Source organism: Otolemur garnettii, unplaced genomic scaffold (genome assembly GCF_000181295.1).
Source record: "Otolemur garnettii isolate 467f Iridium unplaced genomic scaffold, OtoGar3 scaffold00221, whole genome shotgun sequence".
Taxonomy (NCBI): Eukaryota; Metazoa; Chordata; class Mammalia; order Primates; family Galagidae; genus Otolemur; species Otolemur garnettii.
In genome coordinates this window covers 1,727,815-1,744,437 of record NW_003852616.1, presented here as the reverse complement: position 1 = coordinate 1,744,437, position 16,623 = coordinate 1,727,815, and the positions used below count along the sequence as shown (strand labels likewise).

General features: G+C 37.5%; 1 protein-coding gene across 5 annotated transcripts in view; it reads left to right on the top strand.

Moving 5' to 3' along the window:
• Positions 1-16,623, top strand: part of FNDC3A (fibronectin type III domain containing 3A) — a 220,253-nt gene that overhangs the window by 114,630 nt on the left and 89,000 nt on the right. For 4 of the 5 annotated variants that reach the window (XM_023508068.1, XM_023508069.1, XM_023508067.1 and 1 more), the window contains exon 4: positions 9,929-10,005. In XM_023508068.1, the coding sequence (XP_023363836.1) occupies positions 9,929-10,005 (77 nt within the window). Of the gene's footprint in view, positions 1-5,848; positions 6,081-9,928; positions 10,006-16,623 lie in introns of those variants that run through there. The other variant, XM_003801809.3, reaches the window with a different exon arrangement.

Below are 16,623 nucleotides of genomic sequence, written 5' to 3'. Positions count from 1 at the left end.
TTATTTATGGGTTTAAGCAGAAGAGGAAACAATTAGGTTTGGTCTTCAGATTGTTTTAGCATAAGAGATGTATTGATTGTAGGGACCCTAGAATGGGTCTCCTAATGGAGACCCTATTAGGACAGTGCTGGAGTGGTTCTGGAAGGAGCTGAGCACTGCTAAGGCAATAGCAATGGAGTAAAAGAGAACAGAGATTTGAGAGATATTTGAGAGAGAAAACTGTCAGACTTTCCAGAACTTTCAACTGGCTGATGTGAGAAATGAAGGCAAAATAGAGTCTAGAATTACTGTAGTTTGTATCTTCAGATTTACTTATCATGAGAAATGTAAAAGGTGGAGTGAGTATTAAGGAAAAATAACTGGTTTTGAGTTGCACAGTTACTTATTATTGTAAGTATAGTAGAACTCTAGCTAAATCTCTAGGTAAGATACAGAATTATAAGCTTTAAGGAGAGTAAATAAGATCATTATGTCTGAATGGGGGCTTTCAATATCATCCTCTCAAAAGACAAGATCTTCTATAAGCACTTGCATTGCTATGCTCATAAGAAGTCAGACATATCCTAGGGCAGGGAGAGCAGAAAACAACTATTAGAACAGTTGTTTATCCAAGTGGAATCAGATCGTTTCCTTATACCTTACCCACAAATGATTTCGTGAAGATCTAGAAACTTAAATATGAAAATATAAACTTAATAATAAAGGAAATCATGACTGTGGAGTAGCAAAAGAATTATTATTAATTGTTTTTTGAGACAAAGTCTCACTCTGTCACTTCAGGGTAGAGTGCCTGTGGTGTCACAGCTCACAGCAACCTCTCAAACTCTTGGCTCAAGTGATCCTCTTGCCTCAGCCTCCTGAGTGGCACCTGCCACAACATCCATCAATTTTTAGAGACAGAGTCTCACTTTTGCTCAGGCTAGTCTCTAGTTCTTGAGCTCAAGCAATCCACCCACCTTGGACTCCCAGAGTGCTAGGATTATAGCTATGAGCTACCGGGTCTACAGAAAGAATTATTAAGACACATAATAAAATCTGCTATCAAAACATTAGTACATTTGACTTCTTTACCATTCAGAACTTCTGTATATCATCACAAAATATCTGAAAAACAAGTTATATATTAGGAAAAGGATCAATTTAACCATGAGGAATTAGTATCCAGAATACACAAAAACTTTTATAAATCTATTTTTTAAAAAGAACCCAGTAGAAAAATGGATTAAAATCATGGACTAGGTAATGCAAAATAAGACAAAAGTGATATTGGCAAAAATTTTAAATCTAAACACCAAATAATGGTGAAATTTTGTATCACTGGAAGCTCTTATACATGGCTGGTAGAAATATAAATCATTTGTACTCAGGAACACTATTTGGCGCTATCCTATAAAAATTAACATTTGTATGACCTGGAGACCCAACATTTCCTCTCCTTGCTATGTACCTTAAAGAAACTTTTACACTTGTAGGCCAAAAGATGTACAAAAATACGTTTCTAGCAGTGATGGTGTCCCACACTCCTATCTAACGCATTGGATTTTCTTCTCTATCTACTGTCACTCCTTTTTTTTTTTTTTTTTTTTGAGACAGAACCTCAAGCTGTCCCCCTGGGTAGAGCTATGGCTTCTCTGCTCACAGCAACCTCCAACTCCTGGGCTCAAGCGAGTCTCCTGCCTCAGCCTCCCAAGTAGCTAGGACCACAGGTGCCCGCCACAACGCCTGGCTATTTTTTGGTTGCAGCTATTACTGTTATTTGGTGGGCCCAGGCTGGATTCGAACCCACCACCTTAGGTGTATGTGGCTGGTGCCTTAGCCGCTTGAGCCACAGGTGCCGAGCCGTGTCACTCCTTTTAGTGATGTCATCTGGTCTCATGGATTTATAGCCTATCTACCAAGACTCCAGAATTTATATATCGAGACCAGGCGTCTCATTGAATTCCAGATAGTGAAACCAACTGCCAGCTATATGAGATCTCTGCATGTATGCCTAAAAGACATTTCAAATATAAAATATCCAAACATGAACACTTGTTTGTCCCCAAATCTGCTTCATCTTCTTTGATGCAAAGAAGTACTGGTACTTCTATGAACACTCAAAATAATCTTGGATTGTTGATATTTGTAAGCATTTCCATTGCCCATATATTAATACTTAGAAATGGAATTACTTGGAACACAGGATGTACATATGTTCAACTTTACTAGATATTGCCACTTTTGCAAAGTGTTTATACCATAAACACTGTATATGTATGTATATGAGTTAGATGAATTCTTTTAAAATGCAATTAAGATCATGTTTTAAAATCACTCAAAGTAAAACCCTAACAGTGGACCTACAAAGCCCAACAGGATCTAACTTATTGACCTCTTCACTATAATGTCACTCCTTTTGTGATTTACTTGAATATGATTTGCTTATTTATCATGCTGTGATTTTCTTCCCCCATGAGAACTCTACAAGAGCAGAAATATTTATCCATTTTCACTTATTAATATATCCCAAGTTCCCAGAACGATATCTGGCACATTGTAATCAATACATGTCATTCAGTGAATGGTAAATAAATATAGCAAAAACACAAAACAGCGGCAGTAGCAAAAAACTGGAAGGAGCCCAAAAGCTAGTGACAGAATAAACAATTTATTGTTACTTCCATGAAAGGATACATGATGAGGAAGTTACAATTACAGGAAACTGATAAATCTTAGAAATATAATACTGCATGAAGTAAGTTACTGAAGACTATACATTGTATGATTTCAATAAAATTCAAAGACAAGCAAATAAACATTGTTTAGGAATATATGTGATTTTTTAAAAAAAAAAACCTTTTTAAACTAAAACAATAAACTCAATTCAGAATGACGGAAACACGAGTGGTGCAGTGGAAGTGATAGATTGTACAGAGAAGGAGCAGATAGATACAATAGTGTGGTGTTTTTTGACTTGGATGATGAGTTTGAAGTAGTCATTGTAATATGTTTAATGACTTCCATTATTTTATTTCGTATGCATCACATATTGCAAAATAAAGATGTGTGTAAGGTCAGAAAAGAAGAGTCTGTTAATGTCTCAGGGAAAGAGAAGTAAAAGGAAGATATGGATGGGAAAGGAATCAGGCTGAGCAGGCACCGTTGGGTTGGAGGAAGGGAGCTCGTCGTGAGGGAGAGGAGATGTCTAGAAGAAAGAGAATGGGAGACCACAAAGTGAAAGTTTAAGATCTCAAAGATGACATAGTTGAGTTCTAACTAGGAAGTTCCAAGATTTACTTTGAACATGGGTTATAAAAACAGAACGAAAGAAAAGAGTTCAAGAAATTTTAAGTATGGGTTCTAGTCATTAAAGTCATTATGCTGATGGACAGGAGTTAAGACAGAGGAAGAAAAATGGAAAGAATTGCCAAAATTCTCAATAAATAAGAACAGAGCATGACAACAGCGAGAAGGGGATGGTGTGCACATATGCCATGATCTCAAAGGAAAAGAAACTTTAGCATCAAACAGGATCAACAGTGGTAATGGGAAGCAGCCCTAGAGTACCCGGAAACTCCCTGGGAGCTGTTAGGGAAAGTGTGGTGGGGGACACCAGGTGTCATTAAAGGGCAGCACAGGAGCAGGGATTGTGTAAAGAGGTTAAGGATGTAGGGGAAGGTATTTATAATGGGGGGGGGAAAGATTCTAGTGAGGCAGATTTGAACCAGGCCAGAGCCTGCTAAACAAATAAAAAATAAATAAGTTCTAGTGAGCACAGTGCAAAGGATTGAGAAGGAGTTACATCAGTTACAGTCTGGAACTGTAAATGGAAACACAGCTGTGTTGTAAATATGAGCCAAAGTAAAAAGGTGGGCTGTGGAGGCAAGATCAGACACAGTGGATTTCTATAGAGACTGAGTCCAATATTTGTGAACAGATTCTGTTGAGACCAGGAGATTCTTTGCTCTAGTTTTCAGAGCAGCCCTGCCTTTTATTGGGGATTTACAAGTTAACAATTGCCCTTCCCCGCTTGTAAGGATAGTCCCCTGTTGTCTTACCTTCTCTAGAATGACTGACACGTAATATTGAGACCACTCGCTCTAGGTTATCCCTTGCCAGTTCTCTTCCACCTTCTGGAGAGATGGGGCCCTTGAACATAGTTTCCACTTTTTTAAAAATATAGCCTTATCATCAGATAACTCTGCTTTCACCTCACTACGTGCTGTTGGCAAGTTACCAAAGTATCCTCTGCTTCAATTCTCTTGCCTGTAAATGACACTTCCTTCAGTTGTGAGGAGTGAGTTAACACAAAGAAAACCCTAAAGGGTGCCTGGTACATGCTCTGCACTATGTAATTATTTCTGAAAATATGCTGATCGTACTCCTACTTATTAATAGCATTCACTGAGTGGCATGAACCTGTGAACTGTACTTTAGATTTATCTAATTTGATTCTCACAACAGTGCTAGGAGGTTGGTGAACTTTTTTTTTTAAGAGACAGAGTTTCACTTTATCACCGTTGGTAGAATGCCATGGCATCACACAGCTCACAGCAACCTCCAGCTCTTGGGCTTAGGAGATTCTCTTGCCTCAGCCTCCTGAGTAGCTGGGACCATAGGCGCTGGCCACAATACCGGCTGTTTTTTGTTGCAGTTTGGCTGGGGCTGGGTTTGAGCACACCACCCTCAGTATATGGGGCTAGCGCCCTACCCACTGAGCCACAGGCGCCGCCCAGGTTGATAAACCTTTTAGCAAGAAACTGAGACTCAAAGAAAAGCAGTAAATTGCGTTGCTCATAAACAGTGAAGCTGTTACTAAAACTTCTCTTTTAATACCAAAATTCATTTTTGTCTGTATAACTTGTTACAGATTACAGTCATTGTCATTACCTTTATGTTTGTGTTAGCTATTAATCTTTTTTAATTTACATAGCATCATAAAGTAATAAAAGATCTCCAGAAGTTCTTAACAGTCTTCTGTTGTAACTGGACATCTTTGGTCTCCTTTCTGGTCTCTATTTGTTTTGGGATAGAGAGCTCTGAATCCAAACCTGAGCCTGTCTTTTAAGACTTCCTGAATATGAATGAGAATGCCATCCACTAAGCATCTGTATTAATGTCCAGGTTAAATCTTAAAAAAAGAGAAAAAAATCAGAAAAAAGAAAATACCAATAATAGAACAGTAGCCTGTATTAGCTTAAGAGGCAAATACCAGCCTGAAACATAAATCCCACCTTTGAGGAACATGCCTATTAAGCCTATAATCTGTACACAGTTCTTGGTATATTGAAGGCATTCCTTAAGGATTGGATTTGGAGAGGATTAAATTATAAAATCACAGGTGGTGCCTGTGGCTCAGTGGGTAGGGCCCTGGCCCCATACACCGAGGGTGGTGGGTTCAAACCCAGCCCCGGCCAAAATGCAACAACAAAATAGCTGGACGTTGTGGCAGGCGCCTGTAGTCCCACCTACTCAGGAGGCTGAGGCAAGAGAATTGCCAAAGCCCAGGAGCTGAAGGTTGCTGTGAGCTGTGATGCCATGGCATTCTACTGAGGGCTATAAAGTGAGAGTCTGTCTCTAAAAATAAATAAATAAATTATAAAATGACATTTCAGACCTTATCTTTTAAGAGAGTAAATGTTATATTTATCTCACACTTTCTAAATGGAAATTAGCAGCGGGATGAATGAATAAAATATTAAATTATTAGTGTGTGTGGTGTTACTGAAGGAAAGTGAACACAATTGTTTTACATCAAATATATATTTTTGTAAGGCATACTTTTATGAGATTCTGAATTGGTTCATAAAGACGGCTCGAAGATGTTCAAATTCGGGGCAGCAGTAACAAATCATTTAATCGGTTTTTCTGTATCAGAAATGCTGCAAGCAGGAACGTTTGGTTTTTTTTTTTCTCCTTTCCCCGTCCACTGACGGTCATGTGATAATCACGTGGCACGGTCAAAGGATCTTTTCCTCTTACAGCTTTGGGGGAAAAAAAAGAAAGAAAACGTTCTCCAATTAAAGCTGTTAACGTGTACTACGCTGTTTCCTTGTTGGATTTTCTTGTTCTCTGCTGCTACTGTAAAAACAAAATGAGTGGTAAGATTTGCTGACTGCTTCTGAACATTCTGCTTTTATTTTAAAACATAGAAAGCATTGTATTAATCTAAAGTCATGCCGTGTGTTTTTTCAGGAGATACCAAATATATTCGCTATAAATATATTCTAATTTGCTGCCAGATAGTTATAAAAAGATTAGACTGTATGTAGAGTTAAGCTGATTTTGTATTCCACGGACTATTCCATTTTAGGACCTTTATTTTACTTGGTTTTCTTTTTAAAGCTAAAATCCAAAAATTGGCATCAGATTGTTTGGAAGCCATTGTGAAAGCGTGCTTATAAAGAGAGTATGTAGCACGTCAGCAGCACACTGCATTGTAAGAATTAAAACTCTTGGATAAATTTATAGTTTTGTTTTTTAAAAGCCTCTTAAATATAAATGTATATTAACAAGAAAAAAGGTTATACTGGGTGAAATATCTTTAAGTCATTGATGGCACTTTTTAAGGAACTGGAGCTTCCCAAATTTCTCAAGATAGTTAGCTAGAATTACTTCCTCATCCTGCAGGCTTTTGGAATAGGAAATATGCCCTTAAAAATAATGAATAGCTCTGTGATTTGGGGTAGATGTTGCTCAAATAATTTAGATTATGAAGGAACTAGGGGGTTCTACACAATATCTACAGTTATTCAGATATTGCTGCGCTTGTGCCAAGTGTGCCTTTATTTACATCATTAAGTGTTGGAGGTTTAGAGTTTTGCTACTGTAGACTCAGGAATAGCAACAGAAGTGATGCTGTGAATGTTGCAGTTGGAAACATCAGTACTTGTTTCACTACATGTATACAGTAGGCATTTATGGCTTCAGTCCCAGATGTTAACTTCATACCAGTATGTTAAGTATTAAATGTGATGCTGTGTCTTTTTTAAAAGACAATTCATTTCTGCCTCAGCATAAAACTATTTACTTGCTAGAGTGAAATTACTTCATAGTAAAGTAAGTTAATGAGTATTATTCCTGGACTACAACTAGTTATACATATACTGCTGATTTATTTTGGGTTACTTTTACTTTTTTCTTTTTTCAGTATCACACTTAAATATAATTATAGGATAAAGTGGAATTTTGTATTACTGAATTATAAACTACCTTAGCTATCAAAGTATAGTATGGTTTGAATTGTGACTAGTAAAAAGAGAGCTCTCTAGTGAAAAGAGTGCAACCTAAAGCAGTTTTATAATGTCACAGTTTCAAATATAATCAGCAATAACTTAGTGCTTTGATAACAAAACAAAAACACCTGTCCTCTTATGACTTGCTATAAGGCTTAAATTTGACAACATGAGAAAGGACCCACAGTCCCCAGGATATATGGTAAAAATTGAACAAATGTTAATTTCTTTTATTAAGATTACAAATACAATTTTCAGCAAATTCTCTTTCTGATTCTCAGTTATTATGAATAATATCTAAGCCAGCTCCTACTATTTAGAAAACTAGTTTATATAAATTAGGCAATAGAAGTAAACCAGCATTAGTTTAAAACTTTTGTTTCTCATGAGTCCAGAATATTGAAGTTAAAAAGAAAGAGTTTTTAAATAAAGCCTTTCTGCCTAGAGGTATAAAGCAGCTCACCAGTTTTATTTAGTAAGTTAATAGGTAATGTTTGCTTAAACTTAGGAAAATTTTATTTTTCCTTTCATGTTTTCAGGGGTCTAAAGACATTGGAGTCCTTAATTTTTCTTAGAGGTATTAGAACAAGTTCTTTAGCCTCATATTACATCATTTGCCAAGAATGCATAGTATTTCAATGTTTACTAAAAATGTAGTAGGAATATATCCTTAGAAATGAAATTAACCTGGTTTTGAATCCTAATTCTACCACTTAGGCAAGCTTAACTTCTCTGTGCCTCCATTTCCACATCTAGAAAATGGGGATGATGATATTTACCTGAATGATTATGAGGAGAAAATACATGTAAAAGGTCTGGTACATAGTAAGTTAGTATTAGCTATTTGTAATTAAGATAATATTCTGAGTAACTTCATGTATTCGGTGGGCTTGTTTTGGATGGGAAGAGTATTTTGTTGAAAAGTTATTTTCAAAGCCAGATGTTATATATTGTAATTCAGTAGTCTACACATACACACACCCTACTTTAACTTACTAGCTACTTAACTTTCTCTCAACCAGTCTTTACTCTTTTCCCTGCTCCTCTTCCCCCTTCCTCCCGTTCCTACCCTTTTCCTTTTCTCTCCCTCACCTACCCCTGTTTTCTCTTCACCCTCCCGCTCTTCGTCCTCCCCCTCTTCACTCACCTTCTGTCTCTTTCCTGATCTTCTTTCCTTTTCTTAGTCTCTCCTCCTTTCCCTATCTTCCCTCTCCACCCCTCCACCCCTTTCTTACCATGATTTAGTATTTCCCCTCCTGCACCTTCATCCTCTTTACTTTTCTGGCTCTTTTATCTCCCACATTATCTCTCGTCCCCGCTGTGTGTTTCTGTCCTTATCCCTCACCTTCCCTAGAAAGGGCAGAGTGGCTGTGATCTGGATTGGTCACTGTGACCTTCATGCTCTTCATTCTGGTTTCTGAAGTATGCATAACATTACCAGTGAAAGTTGTTTGTTTTCTGCCCCACAATTAAGCTTTTCCTCCTTCATTTCTTTTATAACAGAGAGCCATTATATAATGATAGATTGTACTTCTGCATATAAAAGAGATCCTTCCGGGTGGCGCCTGTGCTCAAAGGAGTAGGGCTTTGGCCCCATATGTCGGAGGTGGCGGGTTCAAACCCAAACCTGGCTAAAAACTGCAAAAAAAAAAAAGAGATCCTTCCCCATTGCCTTCTTTCTTAGGCTTCTATACTTTATTTCCCTAGAAATAATTTCTTTGGAAGAGTTTTATTTCAAGTTATTAAAAACTGGTGGGTGTGAGGCAGCACTGCAGTCTGAAGTTACAGGAAGAAAGGATCTGAGAGAAGAAGCAAATTAAGATTTTAGTTCCTGGAAAGATTAAGACACATTTCTAAAAGCGTTTATTTTATTTTCAGAAAGGTTAAAAGAGAAGGAAAGTAGAGATAATATTTATAAAAGTTATTTGGAAAGCATAACACTATAAAACTGAAAGGAAGTATGGAACTAGAGAAACTGAATTTTGTTTTTTTAGAACTTTCTGTATAAGAAATCTAAGAAATCAAAATGTTTCCTTGTGTAAATACACATGCATGGCCATTTCTCTTTGCCCTTATGCCAACACGATTCCCATCATTACACAATCTTCTAAGCCTAACAAAGCAAGTTCCAAATTTCAAACTGTTCTCCCTTTTATTGCTTTTCCTCTGGCTTTTATTCTTTCCTTTTACTTTTGAAAATTTTGCCTTATCTAGTTTTCATTGATTTTTATATTCAAAATGTGATCTGATTTTTCTCTGGGTCAATGTTTCTAAACTTGCACAATTGTAAGAGTCACCTGGGATATTTGTGAAGTAAATGATTCAAGACCCCACTGTAAGCATACCAAATAGAAAACTTTTTAAAAGCTACCCACGTGACTATTATTATTGCTTGGAAAGTTTAAGAACACCAATATAGGTAAAGCACAGTCACCACACTAGATAAACTGTATAACAGGTGAATTATCTGACTTTCTGTTTATAGCAATATAGTCACTGTTGGTTTGAGTGTTTATTCAAAATATAATTCTAGGGCGGCGCCTGTGGCTCAAAAGGGTAGGGTGCTGGTCCCGTATGCCACAGGTGGCAGGTTCAAACCCAGCCCTGGCCAAAAACTGAAAAGAAAAAATACATATATATATAATTCAAATCATTTTCAACTTGAGTTCAATAAGCAGTCATGGATTAATATATCATTTCTGTTATCCATTCAGGTCCTGCTCAGGTTCCAATGATGTCCCCAAATGGTTCTGTGCCTCCTATTTATGTGCCTCCTGGATATGCCCCACAGGTATGTTTTTGTGTTATTTTTCTCTTTATATGATAGTTATAATGGTATTCTCTTTGATTGTGGTTCTGATGAAAAATACCAGTTAAATGCCGAGGCTTACCCAGTGTGGCAAATCTTAGGTAAAGTTATTTATTTTCAATTATCTTATTATATTTGGAAAGGAGAAAAGATTATATTGGCAGCCCTCATCTGGCCTTGTCTTTGTATTAAAAAAGATTCACGGTACAGTTTTATCTTCCTGAATGTGTGACTAATGTATATAATATCTTAAATTGCAAAGGTGCTTACACTGACTTTTTTTTTATTAATAATTTGCTTAAAAGTAACCCAAGACAATGCTTCCAACTTCATTCATACAGTGCTCTCAGGCACTGATAATAATTGTATGGCATATTGTAGTAAATATCCACAACCCTTAAAACTAAGGCAGTCACCATCATCACACACCTGTAACCCTTCCTGCATAATGCTTGGGAAGCCCTGACTTAAAGAATAATGTATAGCTAACTCATGTACACAGGCAAACTGAATTAAGCTGTAAAATCTGGGGCAACACCTGTGGTTCAAAGGAGTAGGGTGCTGGCCCCATATGCCAGAGGTGGTAGGTTCAAACCCAGCCCTGGCCAAAACTGAAAAAACAAACAAACAAAAAAAAAAACTGTAAGATCTGCAGGTGATCAGTATCTCCACTGCTCAGATACTCTATACCAGGCATCCTCAAACTACAGCCCACGGGTCACATGAGGCCCACCGGGTGTTTTTGCTGCCACTGCCCGTCCTGCTTAGCAGCTGACTCCTCCTGGGGCCCACAGTCTGGCCCTCCAATGGTCTGAGGGACAGTGAACTGGCCCCCTATTTAAAAAGTTTGAGGACCCCTGCAGTGCCTCCGATCCTTTTTGGGAAATACCCAGTTTCTCTTCCTAGCATTGAATTTACACTTGAGGTTTTCCTCATTCCCACTCTTAACTTCCTTCCTATGTCAGAATAGTAGTGGAATGTCGTGGTGGATTCTCTGTCTACTCCGTGAAGCATACCACTCTTCAAATGACAGCAAAAGAAGAATGTGGTGTGAGGAACAGAGTGGAATGAGAGTTGGGATCAGAAAAGCTGGATTTCTGTCTTATTTCAGCCTGTTGTTGACCGATAGCCTTGGACAAATTAATTTCCTAAGTCTCAATACCCTCATAAGACAAGATGGTAAACTATGAGATAGCATATTTGAAAGTACCTTGTGAGCTTATCAGAATAGTCTCTGCTACTGTCTTTACTTTTGTTTAATATATAGTCTGCATTCTTCCTTTATTATGCCCTACTAAAAACCACTCTGCTGTGTACCAAATCCAAAGGACCTTTTTCCTGATCCTCTTTGACTACTAAAAATCTGATAACCACCTGTAATGATTTACTGCACTTTTCCTTGACATGATGCTCCCCTGATTTTTTTCCACATCTGTTCCTGCTCAGAACTTTCTTCACTTAAAAAAAGACAGTTCTGGCTCGGCGCCTGTGGCTCAAGTGGCTAAGGCGCCAGCCACATACACCTAAGGTGGCAGGTTCAAATCCAGCCTGGAGCCACCAAACAACAGTGACGGCTGCAGCCAAAAAATAGCTGGGCGTTGTGGTGGGCGCCTATGATCCCAACTATTTGGGAGACTGAGGCAGGAGACTCGCTTGAGCCCAGGAGTTGGAGGTTGCTGTGAGCTGTGAAGCCACGGCACTCTACCCAGGGGAATAGCTTGAGGCTCTGTCTCAAAAAAAAAAAAAGGAAGACAGTTCTCTAGTGTAGTTCCATTCAACAAACATTTATTGAGTGACACCACATACATACTAAGTGGTGTCAGGAGCTACTGGCATAAATATAGTTAAGCCAAGTTATTTCTCTCAACTTGTAATACTTTTCTTTTTCTTTTTATGGCAAACCTCTACCCTTCTCATTTCACTCCATCTTTACACTTCTAGAAGCAGTTTTCCCTGAACCTTTCCAGAAGGTTTTCCTTTTGGGTTCTCATGATGTATTATGTATTTCCCACTTTAAATAAATTTATCACAACTTATTAATTCTATTTTCTACGAAGAACAGAATTCTTACAGTTCCTATATTCAACAGTGTTCTACAAATATATATTGAGTGGTTATATATGTTAGGACTCTTGAGTGCTTGGAATATATCCGTAAATGTAAGATGCAGAGAGTCCTGTCTCTCTGTAGTTTACATTCTTGTAGGAAGAAGCAAGCAAAAAAGCAAAATAAATGAATAAAGTTATATAATGTGTTGGGTGGTGAGTGAAATGAAAAAAAATAAAGTAGAGTTGGTTACATTTTAAAATAGAATAGTCAGAGTAGGTCTCATTGGAAAGGTGACATTTGAGCCAAATCTTAAAGGACAGGTGGGAGTTAGCTATATATTTATCTAAAGAAAGAAAATTCTGGCAGTAGAAACAGTGCAAATGGCCTAAGCTGACAGCATCCTGGAAACAGCAAGGAGAGCCCATAATGAATGAGGTCAGAAAGGTGAGGTGTCTAAATCATGTAGGACTCTTACTCATCTTTATATTCTCAGTTCAAAGTACATTGCAATTGCCTGTCATATAGTACGGGCTCAATAAATATTTATAAGTCAATCAAATAATCATCCAAATTGAGGTTCTATATCTTTAGGCCAAGAATCACTAAAGTAATCTCCCTGGAGCACTTCTTTGGTCATAAAGAGCCTTTGGTTGGCTTGTCTACTCAGTGAAATCTAGATTTCCTATCATTTAAGGCCTTTATAGTTCTGTCCTAGTTTCTCTTTATACTTCTAGTCACATGTCCATTTTTGCAGTCAAGCCTGACTCCTTACAAACTCACTTGGTGTTTTCTTCTCTCTATGGTTTTGAATGCTGTTATTTAGGGAATGTTATTCATTTCCCCATTTCTGCCTTTTGAAAGTTATTGTACTACTTTCCTGAGGGCCTTGATGAAGTTATTGTGCTACTTCTTGGTTATAATATATACCATCTAATATTATAATCTATGTATGGTCAGCCTCTTCCTATCTGTGGGTTCTGCATTTGTGGACTCAGCCAACTACAGATCAGAAATATTTTTAAAAAATCTCTGGGGTGGCTCGGCGCCTGTGGCTCAAGTGGCTAAGGCTCCAGCCACATACATCTAAGGTGGCGGGTTCAAATCCAGCCCGGGCCCGCCAAACAACAATGATGGCTGCAACCGAAAAAAAATAGCCGGGCGCCTGTGGTCCCAGCTACTTGGGAGACGGAGGCAGGAGACTCGCTTGAGCCCAGGAGTTGGAGGTTGCTGTGAGCTATGCCACGGCACTCTACCTAGGGAGACAGCTTGAGGCTCTGTCTCAAAAAAAAAAAAAAAAAATCTCTGGGGCGGCACCTGTGGCTCAGTGAGTAGGGCGCTGGCCCTATATACCAAGGTTCAAGCCCAGCCCCAGATAAAACTGCAACAAAAAAATAGCCGGGCGTTGTAGTGGGCACCTATAGTCCCAGCTACTCAGGAGACTGAGGCAAGAGAATTGCCTAAGCCCAAGAGTTGGAGGTTGCTGTGAGCTGGGATGCTGTGGCACTCTACCGAGGGCGAGAAAGTAAGACTCAGTCTCAAAAAAAAAAGTCTCTATTAAACATATGTAGACTTTATTTTCTTATCATTACTCCTTAAACAATACAATATAAAAGCTACCCCATATTTACATCATATTAGTTATTCTAAGTAATCTAAAGATCATTTAAAGTATACATGAGGATGTGTGCAGGTTATATCAGAGACTTGAGCATTTAAGGATTTTGGTATCCATGGGAGGTCCTGGACCATTCTTCCATGCATACCAAGGGACATTTATGTATACATTTTTCTTTCTGTAGGATTTTAGGTTCCTTGAGACTAGGAGGCTGCCTCTTAATTATTTTTGTATTGTTGTAGTAACTCAAATGACTTCATAGTTGTGACATGAATTAATGAGCTTTAACAAATTCATTGTTAGTTCAACACTATGTAGATGTCCCATACATAGTTGTCATGTGAATTAATGAACTTTTACAATAATCTTGCTGCAAGAATTATCTGAGGCTGGTGTCTGCTTAAGACTGTTATCAGTCTTAAGATCAAGATTATCTTTAGGAAGTTACCATATTCAAGCCAAAAATATTCTAGTCTCATCATTTTATAAATAATTTAAATACCTCATATCTAAATCTGTATTCTTGTGTTTTTGCATCACTATCAGAATATTCCCATTCACTGACGTACATAGTTTCTGATGTTAGAAAACACTTTACTATAACTAAGTATATGATAATTGTTCAACACTTGACAGAAAAGCAAATAGAATGTTAGCAAATCCAGAAGGCTAGGAGTTGAATTGAGGAGTAAGACACATTGATGGCTGTAATAATGTGCGGGTTGTATTTGGCTCAGCAGAAACCAAGTAGCACACACATGGATAATTACATATATAATCTCCTTTTAGACTTTAGTATACCAATTGGCTCTTCTGGCAACAAATTTTATCCATACCTTGCTTATGTGTATTTGCGATGTAAGGACAATGATCAAGGGAGGTCAAATGATGTTTTTGCTGTGGATCATTACAAAAGTTTTAAGATACACAAAAATCAAGAAATGTAAAATCTGTGCTGAAGGAAATGAAAGAAGCCCTCCCAGCAACATAGATAAGTCAAGCAAACTGAAACTTACATGGGTGAATCAGAAAGGATGCTGTTGACGGCATTTCTTGGAAATGAGATAATGGACCATAGCAAAACTCAACTTTTGTAGAAATCTACTTATCACCACGTTTCTAGTAATTCAACACATACTATTAAGATTTTACATATGTATATATCCTAAAAAGTTCTGTCAGCCAAGCCAGGACTGCAGAAATTAAAATCCAGTGTTGTGATTACTTAGATACAACACTGAGGAAATGATAGTGCTACTTCAGAGTACATAGGGACAGAAAAGCGAAAAGTCCAAAGAGCTTATCTTCAAATTTGTGATGTTTGTATCCATTGTATGTCCTTACTAAGTTTAGAAACACTTCAAACATGAGCTCATTGTTTGTTTTTTTTTTTTGGAGACAGAGTCTTACTCTGTCACCCTGAGTAGAGTGCTGTGGCGTCATAGGCTACAGAACCTCGAACTCTAGGGCTCAAATGATCTTCTTGCCTCAGCCTCTCCAGTAGCTCTGACTACAGGCGCCCGCCACAACGCCCAGCTGTTGTTAGAGACAGGGTCTCACTCTTGCTCAGGTTTGTCTCGAACTGTGAGCTCAAGCAATCTACCTGCCTCAGCCTCCTAGAGTGCTAGGATTACAGGCGTGTGCTACCGCAACTGGCCTACAATATATAGTCTTATAAATATTTTGTAAAAATATATATTTAGTTGACCCTTGAGCAACACAGGGGTTAAGGGCACCAAGCCTTGAGATAGTCAAAAACCTATATATAAGTTTAACCTCCGAACCCCTTAACTACTAGTAACCCACTATTCACTAGAAACCTTAGTGATAAAATTGACTTAATGCATATTTTGTATATTATATGTATCATATATACTGTATTCTCACAATAGGCAAGGTAAAAGAAAATGTGTTAAGAAGATCATAAGGAAGAGAAAATATATTTACTGCTCATTAAGCGGAAGTGGATTAGCTTCAGCTAGGACTACAGGTTCTCACCAGGACTGCCTGGCTAACTTTTTCTATTTGTAGTAGAGATGGGGTCTCACTCCTCAGCCTCCTAGAGTCCTAGGATTATAGGCATGAGCCACCACACCCGGCCCTTATATATAGTTTTTAACTTCATTTTTGAAAATAACATTAGAGAGCCAGGGTATCAGATATTGAATAACTTTGAGAGTAATTGATTCTGTTTTTCTCATTTGAAATTTGTAAAGCATATATCAGTTATATTTCCTTCAAATTCTTATTCAAGAATTCTGCAATGTTAAGTCATTTAAGGAAAAACTTTCATGAACTATGATACTATATGATGTTGTTCAATATGGCAAGGGGACATATTAATTAATTAAAATGATATGCAGAAGGCAAAATGAAATTGTTTATCAGAAGCTTAACAATAAAAGAATATTCATTTTGCCAACAAAATATGGAAAATGTATTTAGTGATAAAGAACAAATATAAGGGTATATATTCACCTGTTTTTCTGCTCATGATTATGTAGAAAGCTTGGAAAATAGAAAAGGGGGCAGGGCCTACGGCTCAGCAAGTAGGGCGCTGGCCCCATATACCAAGGGTGGAGGGTTCAAACCCATCCCTGGTCAAAACTGCAACAACAACAAATAGAAAAGGGTAGGGAAAAAATTACATTGAGAGTTACAGCCCAGAGATATGCTCTGTAAATATTTGGTATATTTCCCTTAGACTTTTTCTAACTATAAAATGATAAACATTTAATGTTATTTTAAAATGATAAATATTTAATAATATACAATGTTCATACTTAATATGATCATTTCCCTGAACCATTAAATATATTTCAAAAACATAAGTTTTAGAGGTTGTATAATCTATAATGTCTGTATCTCAGTTTGTTTAATTAAAAATTCCCTTTTTGTGATTATTTAGGTTCCTTCCAATTTTTCTTTTTTTTTTT